Here is a 21,269-nt window from a genome sequence, read left to right as displayed (position 1 = left end):
CCTCACTAACTTACCTTACTTACCAAACTTACCTAACCTTATAATTTAATAGTCGCTTTCTATTACGGTTTAATCAGGGACACACTAATTTAGTACAGAAGTTTTGAAAAAAGAACCTTTTTGTGAATTCAAGTTGCTCCAATTTTGTGCTCCAGTAAATTCGAATTCATAGAAGAGAGCTGCCAGCGAACTAAGAAATTTTTGATTATTATTCTTCAAACAATGAAAAAGAACAATAAAAGAAACATAAAATTGAAGCTGTGTTATTTCCACTTGAGTAAATATTTTCTAACTTAATAAAAGGACACTTTAAAATTCATCGGTTTTATGATAGATTACATTAGTTTAGTTCAAACTGGTGAAGTTGAAATAGGATGATCAAATCTACTTTGCAGGTCATTAACACAATATTATAAAACTAATTTTCTTTGTATAGACAAACGTACATACGCACTATATTGTATTATATGTGTAATACAAATATAATACACTAGAAACATAAATAGTACAAATATAAATAACATATATATATATATATATATATATATATATATATATATATATATATATATATATATACATATATATATATATATATAAATATATATATATATATATATATATATATATATATATATATATATATATATATATATATATATATATATATATATATATATATATATATATATATATATATATATATATACATTGTTTTAGGTGATAATTTGATTAAGAGATATACACATATATCGATATTTTTACTTTGGATATTCGATAATTGATATATCGATTTCGATATTTCAGATCAGTTTCTTGCTCAGATTAACTTTAGGATTTGGTAGAATTCAAGGACAAAATTTGTAATTAAAGAGTACTTTGCACAATTTTTTCCCAAATTTTTAATAAATTATAAAAAAAAAACTTCTATTACATGAACGAATATTAATTCCATGATTTGGAATTACTCGGGCTCAGGGTAAAAAAAAATAAGCTATTGGCTATTTTTGGCTATTCAAATGATCAACATGCCAATATTTTCCCCTGAGAATTGGTTCAGCCTTTCAGTGATTAACTTAAAAATCGTTGTTTTTTCTACTGAAAGTTAGGAGCAAGACTAAAAATCAAAAGAAGAGAAATAGTGCCATATATTAGGGGGATAACTCCTCCTCAATCCTTGCTCTTCACGCCAGAATTTCTTTTTGTATTTAAACAATATGTTTCAGGAGTTGTTCTTAAGTAGCTGGGATAAAAAGTTAAAATTAGGGTAAAGAGTGAGGTATTGAGGATAATTTCTGTTCGTTTTAAGTTCTCATTTCTCCTTACCTTCAGTTGAAAAAGTTTGTTTTTTATTTAGTCTGATTGTTTTTAAAATAATACCAGAAAAAAACATAAAGAAAGAAAAACGAGCAAAAACGGGGTTTTTAAAGACCAGAAAATCCGTCTTTTTGCTCCATGGAAAATTCTCCCCCCAGGAAAATTCCTCCTAGGAAGGTTCCTTCCGCGTAAGATCTCCCATTTCCAGACAATTCCATCCTTGCTGAAAATTCCCCAAAATAACTTCTTGTGGACCATTCCTCCTAAAAATTATTTTTAAGCCTACTTTCGTTTGAAAAAAGACTTGTTTTTCTTTCAATTTCTAATCGTTTTTCAAATCATGCCGGAAATCTTTCCCCTATTGAATGTTTTTTTCAAGTTCTCCCCTCTCAATGTCTCCATGGAAAGTTTTTCCCGTGTAAAATTTCCCCGTTGAGAATTTCTCCCGCAGAAAGTCCCCCCACAGAAAAATTCCCCAAACAATCTGTTTTTTGTCATTTGACAATTTTCCCTGGGCAGTTTTCCCGGAATATCTCCACGTGTAAAATTTAATTGGCAAAAAGAAAGTAAATCAGATAAAAAAAAATTGTATAAGAATTCTCGAATACAAAAAGAATTTGTTTAATGGAGTTCTTTACTTTTCTTTGAAAAACTTATTTTGTGGAAAAAATTTTTTTAATTGATTTCTGTTCGTTTCATATTGACATAGTCTTTTCAGGGAAAAAGAAAATAATACTTTAAATCTTTTCGTTTTTTTAAGATTTTATAGTTTGGCCTGCTATTCGTATGCTGGAGAAAAATTCTCAGCAATTTTTAACAACATACAAACTTTTAAAAATCTGGACAACATCTGGACAACAAAAATCTGGACAACAAAAAATAATACATTATACCCACATCGATCTTTACTATAAAAATGTCAAGCCTTCTAATAACTTTCGACTAAAAAAAGGGCACTAGGCCTTTCGATATCCAGTCGAATGAGCCCTTTTGGAAACGACAACGCTTTCTATAAACACCTTATATGCCCCAGGGCATAAATTACAACCCTTACCCTAAGGTCTGTTAGGGTTGTTGTCATCCTCTAATACCGACTGCGGGAGAATCTCTCCCAGAGAATCTCTCCCGCAGAAAGTCCCCCCACAGAAAAATTCCCTAGACAATCTGTTTTTTGTCATTTGACAGTTTTCCCTGAGAAGTTTTCCCGGAATATCTCCACGTGTAAAATTTAATTGGCAAAAAGAAAGTAAATCAGATAAAAAAAAAAATTGTATAAGAATTCTGGTAAATTCCCTCGTCCCAAAACACAATTTGCACAAAATTTGCACTTTACTGAAAAAATATAAATGTTTTTACTTTTATAACTTTAATAAATCTAATATAATTAACATTTTGATAACTAAATAGTAGTATATGTATATTAAACTGACAATGCACATTCATTTGTATTTTTTCAGTAAAGTGCAAATTTTGTTCTGGCCTTGGGAAGGCATAGGGGTTTTTTATGTTAATTTCTGCTCGTTTTGAGTTTGACTCGGTTATTCATTGTAATTTCTGTTCGTTTTGGGTTTCATTTATTTATCGATGCTGATTTGTGGTAGTTTCACGCTTGGTAGATTATTTTATTTTATTTTTGCTCATTTTTTTGTTCAATGGAGTTCTTTACTTTTCTTTGAAAAACTAATTCTATGGAAAAAGTTTTTTAATTAATTTCTGTTCATTTTATATTGACATAGTCTTTTCAGGGAAAAAGAAAATAATACTTTAAATCTTTTCGTTTTTTTAAGACTTTGTAGTTTGGCCTGCTATTCGTATGCTGGAGAAAAATTTTCAGCAATTTTTAACAACATACAAACTTTTAAAAATCTGGACAACATCTGGACAACAAAAATCTGGACAACAAAAAATAATACATTATACCCACATCGATCTTTACTATAAAAATGTCAAACCTTCTAATCACTTTCGACTATTAAAAAGGGCTCTAGGCCTTTAGATTTCCAATCAAATGAGCCCTTTTGAAAATGACAGCGCTTTCTATAAACACCTTATTTGCCCCCAGGGCATAAATTACAACCCATTCCCTAACGTCTGGTAGGGTGGTTGTCATCCTCTAAGACCAACTTTCCAGAACTATAATGGTGGGCGTGAGAGGGGTGGTAGTCACTCTCCAATCACTTTCAACTATTAAAAATGGCCCTAGCCCTTTCAGTTTTCAATCAAATGAGGCCTTTTGAAGTTTCTAAGATAAAACTTTCAATAAAAATATTATATGCCCCCAGGGCATAATTTACAACCCTTACCCTGAGTGCTGAGGGGGCTTTCATTCTCAAAGATCTAATTTCCAGAACTTTCTACTACGTTGAACAAAACGGGTATCTGAAAAGTTCGATTGGATGTATTTGGAGGAGAGGTGGGCGTGAGAGGCGGGTTAGTTACTCTCCAATCACTTTCGACTATTACAAAGGACACTAGGCCCAAAGGACACAATTTCGAATTGAATGAGCCCCTTTTGAAGTTTTACGACAACTCTATCTATAAAAAATTATATACCCCCAGGACAGAACTTAAAACCTTTGTCCTTGGGGCTCTGGGGGGTTAGTCATCCTTAAATACATAATTTCCAGAACTTTCAACTACGCTGGACAAAATGGCTATCTCTAAACTTTGATGGAATGTTTTTAGGGAAATGGTGGGCGTCAGAAGGGGTTAATTCCTCTCCACTGACTTTTGACTATTAAAAAGGGCAATTTCAATTTACAATAAAATGAGCCCTTTTTGAAATTTCTATAACAACTTTCTATATAACTTTATATGCCCCCAGGGCATAACTTACAACCCTGGCACTGAGAGCTCTGAGGGGGTTATTATTCTAAAAGACCTAATTTCAAGAACTTTCAACTACGTTGAAGAAAATGGATATCTCAAAATTTTCATTGGATGTGTTTGGGGAAATGGTTGGCGAGAGAGGGGCGTTAATCGCTCTCCAATCACTTTCAACTATTAAAAAAGGCACTAGCCCTTTCAATTTCCAATTGAATGAGCCCTTTTTAAGTTTCTACGCTTTCAATAAAAACCTTATATGCCCCCAGGGCATTACTTACAACCCTTGCCCTGAGGGCTGTGGGGGGGGAGGGATTGTCATCCTTAAATACCTAATTTTCGAAACTTTCAACTACGTTGAATAAAATGGCTATTTAAAATATTGATTGGATGTGTTTTGGGAAAAGATGGGTGTGAGAAGTTGCCCTCAAATCACTTTCGACAATTAAAAAGGGCACTAGCCCTTTGAATTTCCAATTGAATGAGCCCTTTTTGAAGATTCTATGACAAAAATTTCAATAAAAACCTTATATGCCCCTAGCACATTACTTATAAACCTTGCCCTGAAGACTGTGGGGGGATTGTCCTGCTCAAAGGTATAATTTCCTGAACTTTGAACTGCGTGAAATAAAATGGCTACCTAGAAATCTTTATTGGATGTGTCTAGAGAAATGGTGGGCGTGGAAGGGGTGTTAGTTGCTTTACAATCACTTTTGACTATTAAAAACGGCACTAGCCCTTTGAATTTCCAATTGAATGAGCCTTTTTTGAAGTTTCTACGACAACGCCTTCTCTAAGAAGCCTTATATGCCCCCAGGGCATAACTTACAACCCTTGCCCTAAGAGCTGCGGGGGACTGTCTTCCTCAAAAACATAATTTATATCTGGAAATCAACTACGCTGAACAAAATGGCTATCTCAAAATTTTTATTGGACTTATTTCGGGAAATGGCGGGCGTGGAAGGGGTGTTAGTCGCCTTCCAATCACTTTCGACTATTGAAAAGGACAGAAGCCTCTCCAATTTGCAACTGAATGAGCCCTTTTCGAAGTTTCTACGACAACTTCTTCGATACGAAGTGGCCTGCTCTAAAGCAAAAAAAATATTAAGTAATACATTGTGCCAACATCGTTCTTATATGCCCCAGGGCATAACTTAAAACCCTTGCCCTAAGGGTTGTGGGGGAGTGTCCTCCTCTTTTCTTAGTCCCCGCTTCTTGTCTTGTTCTCGAGTGTCCCCATTCTTTACATAGGCAGCACGATTGCGCTGCCTGTGATTTATACAACAACTTTCTATATAAACCTTATATGCCCCCAGGGCATAACTTACAACCCTTGCATTGTGGGCTCTGAGGGGGTTATCATCCTAAAAGACCTAATTTCCAGAACGTTTAACTATGTTGAACAAAATGGATATCTCAAAATTTTGATTAGATATGTTTAGAAAAATGGTGGGTGTGAGAGGGGCGTTGGTCGCTAACCAATCACTTTCAACTATTAAAAAAGGCACTAGCCTTTCCAATTCCCAATTGAATGAGCCCTTTTGAAGTTTCTACGATAACGCTTTCAATAAAAACTTTATAGGCCCCCCCCCCCCAGGGCATAACTTACAACTCTTGCTCTGAGGGCTGTGAGGGAAAAATCATCCTAAAAGACCTAATTTCCAGAACTTTCAACTACGTTGAAAATAATTGTTATCTCAAAATTTTGATCGGATGTGTTATGGAAAATGATGGGCGTGAGAGGGGCGTTAGTCGCTATCCAATCACTTTCAACTATTAAAAAAGACATTAGCCCTTTCAATTTCCAATTGAATGAGCCCTTTGGAAGTTTCTACTACAACGCTTTCAATAAGAACTTTATATGCCCCCAGGGCATAACTTAAAACCCTTGCCCTGAAGACTGTGGGGAGAGGGGTTGTCATCCTTAAAGACCTAATTTCTAAAACTTTCAAATACGTTGAATAAAATGGCTATCTAAAAATTTTTATTGGATGAGTTTGGGGAAAAGGTGGTCGTGAGAGGGGGGGTAGTTGTCCTCAAATCGCTTTCGACTATTAAAAAGGGTACTAGCCCTTTAAATTTCAAATCGGATGACCCCTTTTTCAAGTTTCTACGACAATGGTTTCAATAAAAACCTTATATGCCCCCACGGCATAATTCATAACCCTTGCTCTGAGGGTTGTGGGGGAGTGTCCTCCTCAAAAACATATTTTCTATCTGCAAATCACCTACGCTGAACAAAATGACTATCTCAAAAGTTGTATTGAATGTGTTTGGGGGAATGATGGACGTTGGGGGGGGCTAGTTGCCCTACAATCACTGTCGACTATTAAGAAGGGCACTAGCTTCTTAAATTCCCAATCAAATGAGCTTTTTTTGAAGTTTCTACGACAACACCTTCTATAAGAATTTGATATGCCCCCAGGGCATAACTTAAAAACCTTGCCCTGAGGGCTGTGGCGGAGTGTCCTCCTCAAAAACATATTTTCTATCTGGAAATCAACTACGTTGAACAAAATGGATATCTCAAAACTTTGATTGGATGTGTTTGGGGAAAAGATGGGCTCGGGGGGGGGGCTAGTTGCCCTCTAATCACTTTCGACTTTTAAAAGGGCAGTAGCCCTTTGAATTTCCAATATTCTACTAGCTAGGCACTAGCTTTTTAAATTCCCAATCGAAAGAGCCTTTTTTGAAGTTTCTACGACAACGCCTTCTATAAAAACCTTATACGCTCCCAGAGCATAACTGAAAACCCTTGGCCTGAGGGTTACGGGGGAGTGTCCTCCTCAAAAACATATTTACTATTTGGAAATCAACTACGCTGAACAAAATGACCATCTCGAAATTTTGATTGGATGTGATTGGGGGGATGATGGGCGTGGGGGGGCTAGTTGCCCTCCAATCATTTTCGACTATTAAAAAGAGAACTATCCATCCGGATTTCCTGTCGAATGAGCCCTTTTCGAAGTTTCTACGACAACTCCTTCGATACGAAGTGCCCGGGTATGGAGAAAAAAAAACATTGTGCCCACATCGTTCTTTACTTAGGCAGCGCTATAGCGCTGTCTATGATTAACCAATAACTGTATGGCTAAGATTAGGAATGGATTGAGGGTGAATATGCTTCTATTGAACCATAAAAATACAATTTTTTTTTTTTTATAGAAGATCACCAGGCCGTCGATAAAAGAAGTCGAGTTTGATGGTACAGTAAAATGTTGGGTAACTCGGGAAAAATAAGTTAAATACCTTGGAGAAAGTTTATCATTTAATTACCATATTGAATTACTTGGCTCTAAATTAGCAAGAAATGTTGAAATCATGTGTAAATTAAAGCAGATATTTCCACAATTGTTTTTGGAATTTCGTATTATCATTATTTTGTGAATGAGTGTCCATATACATACTGTTCTATTACTACTACTGCTACTAGTAACACTACTGACAGCTCACTGCAGCAGCGAGCCACCCGATGCCAGCACAACTGCGCAAACTCCTACTCCATCCCCGTCTATACAAAACTTCTCTTTTTACATCCTCCCAAGAAGTTCCAATTTCCTTTAAATTCTTTCTTACGATTACTTCCCACTCAATTCGAAGACAACATTCTTTCTGCTAGGCACTAGATATATGCCCGAAAAGGACAATGCCCGATGCCATAAAAGGCCTATAAGGACGGTCTTTGGTAATCTGTTATCCTTCGTCCGCAAAACGTGTCCCAGCCACATCGGACTTACTTTCATTATAGCTCTAGAAAGCCAGATATAATCCAATTTGCGGAAGATTTTTCATTTTATCATAGGCAGACCAATAACCCTGCCTAAGTAAGAGCGATGTGGGCATGTATTATTTATTTTATTTTCTTTTTAGACCAGGGCACTTTGTATAGAAGGAGTCGTCGTAGAAACGTCAAAAATGGCTAATTTGATTGGAAATTGAAAGGGCTAGTGCCCCTTCTCGTAGTCTAAAGTGATTGGAGGGCAACAAGCTCACCCAGATATTGGGTGGGCTGGTTGTTTTTATTTCCAAAAACACATCCAACCAAAATTTTGAGATAGCCATTTTGTCCTTTGTCCAGCATAGTTAAAAATTCCGCAAATTATTTCTTAGAGAATGAAAACACCCCCCCCCTCACAGCCCTCAGGGCAAGGGCTGTAAGTTTGGGGACATATACAGTTCTTATGGTAAGTGTGGTAGTATAAATTTAGGAGGGGCTCATTGGATTAGAAATTAGAAGTACTAGTGTCTTTTGTAAGAGTCAAAATTATAGTAAGGCAACTAGCCCCCCTCCCCTCACGTTTTATTTTCCCCAAATGCATCCGACAGAAATTTTGAGATTGCTATTTGTTCAAAAACAGTCCAAGGATGACATAATAAAGTCTTCGAGGTTGACAAACCCCCCCCCCAGAGTCTGGAGGAAAGGATTGTAATTTATGCCCCGGGGGCATATAAGGTTTATATGGAAGGGGTGATCGTGTGAACTTTAGAAGAGGCTCATTTGGTTTTAAATTTAAAGTTCTAGTTCCCATTTCATTTTCTAATGTGATGAAGGGCAAATTGTTCCCCCTCTCATCGCTGATACCCTCTTTTCTCCAAAAGTATCTGATCAAAATTGTGAAATAGTCATTTTATTCACAATTGTCCAAAGAGCATTTACAAATGCCTTCAGGGTGGACAAAACCCTCCAGAGCCAAGGGTTGTAAGTTGTGCCCCAGGGCATATAAGGCTTCTTATGGAACGTGTGGTTGTATAAACTTCGGATTGGATAGGGATTAATTTTATTTGATTTCATTTGAAGAATTTCAATTGCCCTTTTAAACTTATGCCAATTTTGCAACCAAACCTGTGAACAAAACGTGAATATTTCCTCTCTTTGATAAGACTCGTGAATTCTTCGACTTAAGGTGACCCACTAATCAATTTAACTTTGTTAAAATAGTGAATATTTAAATTTTTGGCAGCTGAATAGTAAACATTAAACCAGTTTACTAGTACTTTTCTCATTACTGTTGATTATTTTGAACTTATTGTGAAACAATTTCTAATTAGTGTTCGAATTTGTGAGTTTGTTGAACTCACAATGTTTGGAAAAAAGGAGCCTCCAAAACAACCTCCTCATAGGGATATGAGTAAGACACCATTTCAACCATCTTCAAAAGCCCTTGCTAGAACCCTCCTACAGCTGCGAATGTACCAGCGACCTCTCTGAAGAGTATTCATACCCTAAACACGGATACAACCCAATGTCCATCACCCTCAACAACTGATACTGAAAAAGATAAAGAAGGCTTTAAGATAGAAACTCGGCTAAGCGTAGAAGACAAAGAACAAAAAGTCCACCAGATTCAGCAATAATACATCAAACCGATACCACGATCAACTCTTCAAGAAATCCAGCCGATTCCCCAGTAATTATTCAACTAGTTCCCCAATCTGATAATTGCTTGTTTACCAACCGTGATCTACCAAAGTTGCGAGTTTCCCTCTTCAAGACCATTCGTTGCAACTTCAATATGAATATAAACAGATCAGGATCCCTAGATATCCTTTTGAACGATCCCACATCAGTGACAAAGGTAATGGAGCTAAAGTGTTGAAAATGTTGTTGTCACAGCCCACCTGTGGTCCCCAAGCCCAATAAAAACAAAGATAGTGCTCTACAATGTCCCTAAATCATTTCTAAACTCGGACCTGATGGAAGCATTGATGAATGAAAAAGGGGAATGCATTCCGGTCTCTAGTGTTCATACCCTTGGTCACGAAACCACTGAAACCTCAAACTTTAAAACTGTGTTGTTTGAGCTTCAAGGACAATTTAATATTGACAAAGTGCTCCTCTTTGGCCAACAACAATCTTTCAAGCCTTACAAAGAAAAGCCATTACAATGTACAAAATTTCTGAAGCTTGGGCACTCAGATAGATAGTGTAGAGAAGAGTCCAACATTTTTAAAAAGTGCCTATTCAAGAATCATAATGAGTGATACTGTGAACTTCACCTAATATTTTCTAATTGTAACGGAAAACACCAATCATTAGATAAAGAAAATTGTCCGAGATATACACAAAGTGCGGATATACTCAAAATAGCAAAAGAGCAACAACTTCCAATCCCTTTTGTAGGAATTCGAGTCCCGAGGACACCAAGGGTCCCCCGTCCCCCAACAGGCCTCAGGCAACCAACAGCCCCTGAACCACCAACAGGCCCCAGGCAACCAGCAGCACCCAGGACACCAAGAGTTCCCAATGCTTCCCCTAGTGTTGAAAATTTTCAGAATAATCTCATCCGAGACAAAACTAATCCATGGTTCCCCTTGATAGCAAGTGCCTCCAAAAAAACCCTGAAGAACCCCCATTCGGAAAATCCTACGCAAGGAAAGACATCAAGACCGACAAAGCTACCTGGAATTACTCCCCACAGATTTCACACAGTTTCACCAAATGCTTTGGAAGATGAATCAAACGTGTACTTTAAATTAGCCAGCCTTACAGTTACCTCTATCCTCATCTCCCAATTAGAGTTACCCAATCAGTTGAAATGCATTATTCTGAAGAATTTGGCAAAAACCCACTTTGGCGAGACCATAGTTTCCGATGCAGAAATTCAAATTGAATGTTTTAAGCCAACATAGGCTGATTGAGTCACAATCAGAACGCCTGACGACTATTTAATGTGTGACTTTTCATTTTTAACTAATTTATCCCTTTCCAATAACATTGCTTTTAATTATCCCGATATAGATGATAATCAGCACGCCAACCCTATAAGCAGCCCCCCTGGTACCTTAACAAATGCTAGCTGTAAATACCTTGATATTTTCGATTTTGCTACTAATGTGAAGCCAAAACTAGTAAATAATAATTCCCTTAATGTTCTTTGTTTCAATATCAGAAGCATCCGGGATAAGTGGCCCAAGTTTAAAGCTTTAATTTCAATTAATGGTGTCTACCCTTTCGATGTAATAGGATTAACAGAGACATGGCTTTCCGATAATGATGACACTAGTGATTTCTTACTCCCTGGTTACCAAATAATCCATATGCCCAGGAGATTGACAAAGTGTTCTGGTGGTCACATAGCCTCATTGTCTCCTCATATCGCAAAAACAAATTATATAAGTTAGCCTGTAAGACCCGTAGTGATATTGACCTATCTAATTATAAACATTATAAAAACTTATACACTAAACTCATCCGTGAAGCGAAGAAAAATTATTATTATACAAAAATTCTCCATCGCAAAGGAAATCTGAAAAAGATATGGTCCACCATTAATGATATACTTTCAAAAAATAGAAAATCAAAGTCTATACCTATTCGCCTTAAAGACACAAATGGTAGATTAATTGACCCTTTACATGCACCTGATGCATTTAATAATTATTTTTTGAATGTTCCTCATACTGACTCCCGCTCCTCCTCACAGGCTGTATTCCTTTGCTTCAATTTTAGATCCATGTTTTTCTGCCCAACTGATAGCAATGAGGTACTTCAAATCATCGGTTCTCTCCCTATTAGTTTTACACCGGACTGTCTTGGACTAAGTAATAAGCTCCTGAGGACCATATCTCCTTTTGTTTGCGAGCCCATCAAGCACATTGCCAACCCATCTTTAACCCACGGAGTTTTTCCTGATTTACTGAAGTCAGCCAGTGTTATCCCAGTTCATAAAAAGGGTCATCCAACTGAAATAGGTAAATATCGTCCAATCTCAACTCTTCCTGTTATATCCAAAGTTTTCGAGAGAATCATCTTCAGAGGTCTGTCTCCCTTTCTATTCGGCAGCCAGCACTCCGTTTTCTTTATTTCTCCTCACCAATATGGCTTTAGGCCGAAATTCTCAACTTCTCATGCTCTAATTGACGCCACACAGTTCATACGCTCACAACTCGACCTTAAAAAAACTGTATTGGGCATATTTTTGGATTTTTCTAAGGCCTTTGACACGGTCGATCATAGTATTTTAATAAGTAAATTAAATAGTTACGGTATTCGTGGTGTTCCCCTCTCTTGATTTGATTCTTATCTATCTGGAAGGGTACAGAGTGTAAGCCTGGGTGGAGTATCCTCTCAGCCCTTACCTGTTCGGAGGGGTATCCCGCAAGGCTCCGTTCTAGGCCCTATTTTATTTCTCCTGTATATCAATGATCTTGTTATAGACCTGGGCCCTTCAGTGTATCCTGTATTATTTGCTGATGACAGCAACTTCTTCATCACTGGCACCAATCTACCATTGGCAATAACGTCTGCCCAAGTCCTTCTGAACAGAGTCCAGACGTGGTGCCTTACGAATAAAATGACTATTAATAGCAAAAAAAAGCCAAAGAGTGTTAGTCTGGACCTCCTACGACTAAAACGTAATTCAACCTGCTCTTGGTCTCAAATCCTCCTCCGACATCCTCCCGCAAGTGGAGGCTTCCAAGTTTCTTGGTGTATTTATTGACTCGTGCTTGTCATTCTCTGATCATATTTCTTACATAACAGCAATAATTTTGAGACAAGTTGCTATGATTAACCGTGTGAATTATTTTTTTCCTCCTGACATCCTAGTTACCCTCTATTATTCCTTTATTTTTCCTTACCTTTCTTATTGCGGATCAGTTTGGGGAAATACAAAACGGTCCTTCATTAAAAAACTCAAATTTGCCCAAAACCGCACCATTAAAGCAGTTTTTCGGCTTCCCCGTCTATATCCAACCCGTGATTTGTATTCAGATTTTGGCATAGTTCCACTTGATCAAATCATACAAAAACTAAATTTATCGCTTGCTTATTCTGCTTTCCACAATAATCTTCCACCTCAACTCCTAACCTATTATAATATTAATAATTCGGAAGCCCACTGTCTCCGTTCATTCAATAGAGCCTTTAAAATTCCTAAATGCGTTTCTAGTGCTGCCCAGCAATCTCCCATTTAAAAATCTATTATCCAATGGAACAAAATTCCCTCCAGTGTTGAACTAGCCACAAGTTTCTGCAAGTTTTATAAAAATGTAACAAAACTTGATAGTATAATTTAATATTTCCATTTTTAACAAATTTGCTCTAATTAGCCATGTTTTATTCTTCTATATTTTTTTTTTTTTTTTCAGTGTTACTTTAATTTTTTTTTCTCTTGGTCCTTAACAAGTTATCTTCTAGGATCTTTATTGTTATTGATGTTTGTGTTATGTTTTTATTTGAAAAAAATTGAATTGAATTGAATTGAATTGAAACAGTCTAAAGTGAATCGAGGGCAACAAGCCCCTGCCCACAAGCCTATTATTCCCCAAAATACATCTGATCAAAATCTCCCCACAATCTCCCCAATCTCCCCACAGTCCTCAGGGTGGCTTTAAGTTGGGCAATTTTTTCATTGTTTAGATATATAATATGTTATTGCGCTTCGTCTTCAATTTATAAAAAGACAAAGAGCATTCAGGTCAGCCTTTCAGAGAACTATGAGGGGATTTTTGAACTAAATCAAAACAAGTTAAGTGTGTGCAGATTGTCAAAAAGGCGTAAATCAGGAAGGACTATATTTATTTATTTGAAACTTTCATGAAATAATAGGGCAGATGATCAAAAAGGCAACATTGCATGCTACAACGACTATTACTACTATAATCACTACCACTGCTAGGACTACTACTACTGCTACCACACTACTCCATTTACAGTATTGAGGGGAAATTTGAATTAAATCAAAAGACAGTATGTGCATGTACACTGTCAAAAGAGTGCATCTTAGTGAGTTGGAACTTTCAGAGAATGACAAAAGGGGAAAATCATCTAATCAAAAGGCAATATGTGCTCGCTACTACTAATACTACTACCACTGCTACATTTGCTACTGCTGCTTCATCAACTATTTCGATTGTAACTACGTTTAAATACAATCCGTTAATATCACTGCTTCTACTGCTACAACCGCTATTCTATTAATACTACTGCTAGTAAAGCCAATACTACTACTGTTACTACTATTACAATTATGCCTAAGGGTATGAAGGTGAAATTTTCAAGGAATTTTGGGAATTTTCACACCAGGCCGTCTGTATGCAGATTTTCAAAAGGGCGTAACAGCAATATCTTAGGAGCAGATTGGTGTGTGAAGTTGAAACTAACGTGGCCTGCTGTGGGAGATTTTAAACTAGCAAAAAGAAAATATTTGCATCCTAATGATACTGCTTCTAAACATACTACTACTACTATTATTACTACTTCTATTACCACTGCTGCCACTAAAGCTAAAGCTACTATTTCCACTAATACTAATACTACTACTACTACTAAAACTAAGAGTATTAAGGTGAAAATTTTAGGAAATATTGAATTGTGTAGAACTAAATTGAAACACTCTATGCCCACACAAATTGTCAAGAAGACGTATTAGAAATGTTTCAGGAACGGCTGATGGTTTAAACTTTCAGCGCGTGTTGAAGGGGATGTTGAAGAAACGAAAGGTTTTTTGCGCATACTGCTACTAATACTACTTCAAATATTACTACTACGCAAGCAAAGAGTATTAAGGTGAAGCTTTGAAGGAATATTTAGGCGGATGATGAACTATATCAAAAAGTTCTAGTGCCCTTTTTAAGAGTCAAAAGAGATTGGAGGGCAAGCAACGCTCCTCCCAAGCCTATTCATTTTCCAAACACATCCTGTCAAAATTTTGAGACAAACATTTTGTTCAGCATAGTAGAAAGGTCCAGTAACTATGTCTTAAGAGATATTGAGGATGTACCCCTCCCCTCAATTATATAATAGGCCATTTATGCCTCAAACCTAAATGTTGCTTTAAAACTAAATCAAAAAGCACTGTGTGTATAGTTGCCGATAAGACACATCAGCAACATATCGAGGACGACTGAGGGTATTAAGTTGAAACTTTCGGGGCTACTTACATTACTACTTCTGCTTTTACAACTTAAATAAATCAAAAGAGTGTAAATGTATCCAGGTTGTCAAAGAGCATTTTGTGAGCATGTTACGTTTTAATTTTCCGATCAACTTGAGGAGGTATAAAATTAAACTAAACAATACTATTTGTGTCTGGACTAAGCATTGGTGAAAAAGTTTCTCCGACATACAAATAGCAAACCAGACTATGAGTTCTTATACAAAAATTAAAAAAAAAGCAAATTTTCTTAATTGTAAGTAAGAAGTAGCATTAAAACTTAAAACGAACAGAAATTGTTACATATATAAGGTGGGTTTCTCTTCCTCAACACCTCGCTCTTTACGCTAAAATTTTAGTACTTTTAAAAAAAATTCTTTTTGTTCTAATTAAACGAACATAGTGTTTCAGAAGTCGTTCTTAAAGAATTGGGACAGAATTGAAACTTTAGCGTAAAGAGCGAGGTGTTGAGGAAGAGCAACCCCCCTTATATACGCAATAATTTCTGTTCGTTTTAAGTTTTAATGTTGCTCCTTACTTTCAATTGAAAAAACTCGATTTTAATTTAATTCCTGCTCTTTTTTTAAATTATGCCAGGAAATCTGGCTACACCCTCACGGACAAATCACTTCTCCTCACGGATCTATTCTCTAGAAACTTTAATCCTGGCGAAAATTTACTCCTGACGATTACCCTTAACATCTCCACGCGCAAAATTGAGTTGGCAAAGAGGAAGCAATATATAAGACGAATTTCGTATAAAAATTCCGGCAAATTCCCCAGTGAAAAAGTTCTCTTAAAAATTAACTCCCTGGAAATTACCCTCCACATGAAAAATTATTCCCATGGAAAATCCCACCAGCAAAAAATCTCCCCTCCCCCAAACACGAAAAATGTATGCATACTTCCCAATAACAAATACTATACGTAAACAATTGACAAATTTTATATCTTACAGACCTTTTCCCACGGGCTGTGGGGGGTCATGTTATCTCCAAAGGCATAGTTATTGAGCCTTTCAAATATATTGAACAAAATGAATATCTCAAAATTTTAATTGGACGATTTTGACATAAAAAGAGCATTGGAGGGAGCCTAGTTGCCTCTTTCTCTAAATTAAATGAACAAAAAACTGTTCTTTTTTTCAAAACAAAGCGATTTTGAATGAATAAACGTAGCTTGTTGTTTTGTAGCAAATATTTCGATTTCCCTTGAGCCAAACCCTTGAACCAAAACCCTGATGCGTTTTGACTAAAGACTATAGATATTTCGGCAATGACCTCCACCAACCCGTCTTCAGTACTAAAAAAAAAGAAGGAAAACTAACCTTTTCAAGTAAACGTAAACAAAGTAGGAGAAATATTGGATCAAACAAACAAAAAAGGAAAACCATGAAAAATAAAAAACCATATAAACAAAAAAGGAAAACCACAATAAATGGAAAACCATTCACCAATTAGATGGGGCAAGAATTTTCTGCCTAGCGATTAACTTAGCTTGCCTACTAGACCCGATTTTTATTCATAGTGCGGTTACATGAACCAAAACCCTTGAACCTGATGCAAAACCCTTGAACCAAAACCTTTGAACCAAAGGATGTATTTTTGAAATTCCAAAGATAGTGTAAATGAGTTCTAATTATTTGAATTAGTCAAGGGAAAACTTGGTTTCGCATCAGGGTCTCTAAGTGTCGGACATAGATGAACAAATTCCAAGAACGCTGGAACATAGTCCTACCAAGGTCAATAGTCCTCTTTAGGTCAATAATCCTTCTAAGGCCGAAGCTCCGCAAGCTCGACAAATCTTGTCGAATTCAAGAATTGGTAGTAAAATCTTGAGATTCTGCGGAGTGAGTATGGATCCAAAGATGGATAAGTTTTACAACATTCGAAGGTGGGGACAACATATATGGTAGAATGTTGTCCTCTGTTCTCTTCAATGTGTCTTAGATAATATTTTACATTATTTTCCGGACATATTTTTTTCGAATTCGTAACGCAAAGAGTCCTGTGACTCCGGACGAAGGACTTTACTTTTTTTGGGATGGGGGGGGGGTCTTAAAATTTCAGGAATATGTGGTTGAAATAAAAGACACAAGTACAAGAAAGATATATGAGATGCATAGTAAATTCACAAAACGCTATGATTTATTGGGAGCAAAGGTTCGCAGCTACCCCTTTTTGGAGGAGCTGCTCCATCTTTTGCATTTTGTACTACCCGGAAACTTATCCGTAGTTGACAGCTGGCGACTGATTTTTGTTAAAGTATCAAGGAAGCATTTTTTTTTTGCTCAATTTATCCTTTGCAAGTAAAAATATAGTCGCATCAGTTTTTTTTGGGTTTTGCTATTGTGAGAGCTAGTTTCTCATAAATTAGAAGCATATACTTCAAGCAATTTTTTTTTCACATAAAGGATAAGGAGACACCTTCTCTTTGCCGCACTCTTAAATATTTAGTATATCAAATTCAAAAAAAGATAGATATAAAAAATAAAGAATTACACGCTATTTTTTTTTCAAAAAATTTTTCGAGCGTAAAATCTTTTAGTTTACATAGTCTTTGGTCCAACACTTTTCTGACCGTAAAAGTTTTTATGTTTATAAGTTCCTTGGGTAAATATTTGTTTATGTCAAAGAATTGTGTTCATTTCACCATATAACAAGTGAAAAAAGTGGCATTTTAAGTATTCTATTGAGTAAATTTTTTATTATTTAAGAAAAAGGCAATGATATCTAGATAAATATTTAAATTAAACTGTAGGGTCCATTAGCCTTTATGACATTCATCTCTTTATGACGTAAAGGTAGAAAGATTGAACACATGATGTGACTGTGAACACGTGACATAGAAAGAGACTCATTAAAGAAATAAAAGAACTTTGCATGAATGAGTGATTACCATGGTTCAAAAGAAGTTACGTGAAAGAATTTAAATACTAGGTTTACTCCCACCACCCCAAACAAAGTAATATTCATCGTTTACTTTAGTTTGCTTTCCTCTATCTTATTTAGTTTCGAATATATTTAGAAGTTTATCTCTTTTTTCGAATGTGTCTTTTCTTACCAATAAATATAGGTTAAACTTCCATTTTTAACAGTTCGGGGTGGCGAAATGTAAGTAAGAAACAACTCGTGCTAGTAGCAAACGAATCTCTTAAAGGCTTTATTAAGTTTAAATTGACCCATCAGAATGGATAAGCCCTAAGAGAATTTGTCGGGTTTTCGATAAGAGGGCAGAGTACCCTCAGAAGTACAAGTAATCCTTATGAAAATTACACCATCAAATTAAAAATAACAGACAACCCAGTTGCTGAGGTTTCAAACTTCTATCTACAAAACGACGCATCTTTTCTAAGACGAATGATCACGGATACTTGTTGTTTTCATTTGAGTCTATTTTTTGTTTGCTTCTTTTTTCCCAGGAAAGATCATATCAAACCAATTGTCCTAGAAAATCGGGAGAAGGCTCATTTGAACGTAAACATTTTTTTTAACTTTTTTAACAGGCGAAATATATTGTGTCACAGCAAAGTGGTGTCTTCTGCTATTTTGTGGCACAAAACAAAGATTTCGCTCCAAAGCTGGTGAGAAACCTTACAAATTCTGAAATCATGATTCATTTTATAGTATCGATTAAATTTAAGAAAAATTTCAAATGAAAGCAAGAAGCAACATTAAAACTTAAAACAACCAGAAATTACTCCGTATGCGAGGGGAGCAACCCCATTCTGAACCTCTACCTTTTACGCTAAAGTCTTAAAATTCTTAAAAAAATACTTCTCATTGAAATTCAACTACCCTGATGCATGAGCAGATTATCTTAAGGAAATGTGACAAAAGACAAACTTTAGCATAAAGAGCGAGGTTTAAGGAAGGGGTAGCCCCCATTATTTACAGAATAATTTCTGTTCGTTTCAAGTTTAATGTTAGAGTTTTTATTCCAGTTTAAAGCATTTTTTAAATTTAATTTCTGAACAATTTTCAAATCATTCTCTCTCAAACTTTTGATCAGATGCCTTGGAGGAAAAAGTGGCATGGGAGAAAGGCTATTTGCCCTCCAATCTTTTTGGTGATCTAACAAGGACACTAGAACTTTTAACTTTCGTTCGGATGAGTCCTCTCCAATCTTCTAGGACCGTTGGTTAGATACGATCATCTCTGAGAAAAAAATAAATAAACACACATCCGTGATCTTTCTTCTGGCAAAAAGTACAAGTTCCACCTTTTGCAGATAGTAGCTTAAAGCCTCTACAGGGAGGCTTCCTGATATACTGAATCTGATGGCGTAATTTCATTAAAATCTCTGGACCTGGGGTGTTTTCTCCCTTTTTTAATATTCAAGCAAGTTTTCTCAGGCTCGTAACTTTTGATGGATAAAATGAACTTTATTGAATTTCATATATTTGGAACTATCATGAAAAGCCAATCCTTTCGATATAGCAACTGCTATCAAAATTTCATTTTTAGAGTTTTGGTTACTATTGGGCCGAATCGCTCCTTACTTACAGTTCGTTACCGCAAACTGCTTAACGAACCCCAGATTTTTTTAAGGCAAAGATTAAGAGAGATGCGACGTTAAAACCATATTTAATATCCTATTATAGCCAAAACGTAGAATGACTTTTTCAGTATCTTTACCTTAATTGGACAAAGATCATTATTCTTAAGCACTAGAAAACATACAAAATTAATTTGAAAAAACCAAAGCTTTTCACATGAAACTAAAGAACAAAATTGAAACTTCAAACGAACAAAAATTACTTCCTAGTGGTTTTTGCAACGAACTTTTAAAATACTTTTTTCAAATAAGCTGGCTTAAGATAATTCTTAATATTTGTAGAATTCTGAAAGACTAGCACTCTACTGAAAATTAGACTTTTTTGTTTTTTTTAGAGAGCTAAAATCTTGTCGTAAAATTTATTTGTTTCATGGCCAGAAAAGAACTATTTAGAGCTGCTTTGGTTTCGTGTTTTCAGTAAAGCGCTAGATTTTTAGAATTCTGCAAACATAGGAAAATTTCAAAAGCCATGCAGTTTGATTGAAAATGTCTTTCAAAAATATATTGCATAAGCCGCAAAGCAGTAAGCTTTGTTCGTTCGAAGTTTCAACATTGCTCATTGCTTCCATCAGAAAAATATTGTTTCTTATGAAAGATCTAAAGCTGAAATAGCCAGCCATGACAAACACAAAGAGAGAGAAAAATCTCAAGATGAAGAAAACGAACAGGACTACGGACAGTAGAAGGAAAAGACTGGTCGCTTCAGTTTTCTCATTGAAGCAACTATATTTAGTCTCTGTGTCGCTCAATCATCGTAGCAACAACTGTATATATAGATATTGTTTTTTCTTATTTCTTAGTTTTATATTTTATTTAATTTTAGGTTATACTAGATTTTATATGTGTTTCTTAGCACTGACGACGCCTTGTTTTATATATTTGAAATATCCGCGTCGTTTTATTTTGTCTTTTCCTTCTACTGGCCGTAGTACCGTTTGTTTTATTCATCTTTAGATTTTTCTCTCTCTTTGTTTTTGTTTTCTTAAATTAATTACAATCAAAGTGGTTGGCTTCCGATGATCAGAAGGCGTGTGCGTTTTCATTTCATTTTTTTTCTCTATTCTTGTGCCTTAGACAAGCAAGGATTGCATACAGTTTAAAGAAATTGAATTTAGTTTGTAGCTTTCATTAAAAGATGACGAATTTTTTAGATGACGCAGTTTGATATGCATGCCCTGTTTTTCATCTCTCGGCTGAGGAATCGTAATGAACCTTCCATGAACAATTTTTAGGGGGGGGCTGATTGTTTATAAGGAGAATTTTTTTCGCTCCTCGCAAAAGAATATACTTCTCGTTTTTTATTTATTTCTTTTGCCTTTCCGAAAGGGTCCTTGGCTAGTAAAGTACTAAATTCAAGCTCTTTGCAACTCCAGCACTAGGGCATGAAAAAGAAAATAATACGCATGAAAAAATTCTTGCATGTATTTTTTTAAGAATAAATGATTTTATTTAGTTATTATTTTATTCTCTTCTAATCCTTTTTCGATTTTTATTCGTTAAATTTATTCCCTTTTTATTTTTTCATTCTATCTTTATCATTTTATTATTTTTATGTTCTATATTTATTTATTCTATTTATTGTCTTGTTTCAAATGATTACTTAATGTCAAGTAAAGGAATGTTTTTGCTGCGCGCCAACACGGAACCAGTACTTTTTTCCCCCTTACGCAGCTATTCTAAATTGAAAACTGATCA

General features: G+C 35.6%; 1 protein-coding gene across 1 annotated transcript in view; it reads left to right on the top strand.

Moving 5' to 3' along the window:
* The first annotated feature begins 348 nt into the window (after positions 1-348).
* Positions 349-21,269, top strand: part of LOC148940227 (uncharacterized) — a 132,020-nt gene continuing 111,099 nt past the window's right edge. Inside the window, exon 1 of the mRNA XM_089106102.1 lies at positions 349-395. Within this exon, the coding sequence (XP_088962228.1) occupies positions 375-395 (21 nt within the window). The 5' untranslated portion in view covers positions 349-374. The remainder of the gene's footprint in view (positions 396-21,269) is intronic.

This window comes from Artemia sp. Qi Xiang Cuo, chromosome 20 (genome assembly GCF_049724085.1).
Source record: "Artemia sp. Qi Xiang Cuo chromosome 20, ASM4972408v1, whole genome shotgun sequence".
NCBI classification, from domain to species: domain Eukaryota; kingdom Metazoa; phylum Arthropoda; class Branchiopoda; order Anostraca; family Artemiidae; genus Artemia; species Artemia sp. Qi Xiang Cuo.
The sequence above is the reverse complement of the archived record's forward strand: the minus strand, read 5'-3'. Positions and strand labels throughout refer to the sequence as shown.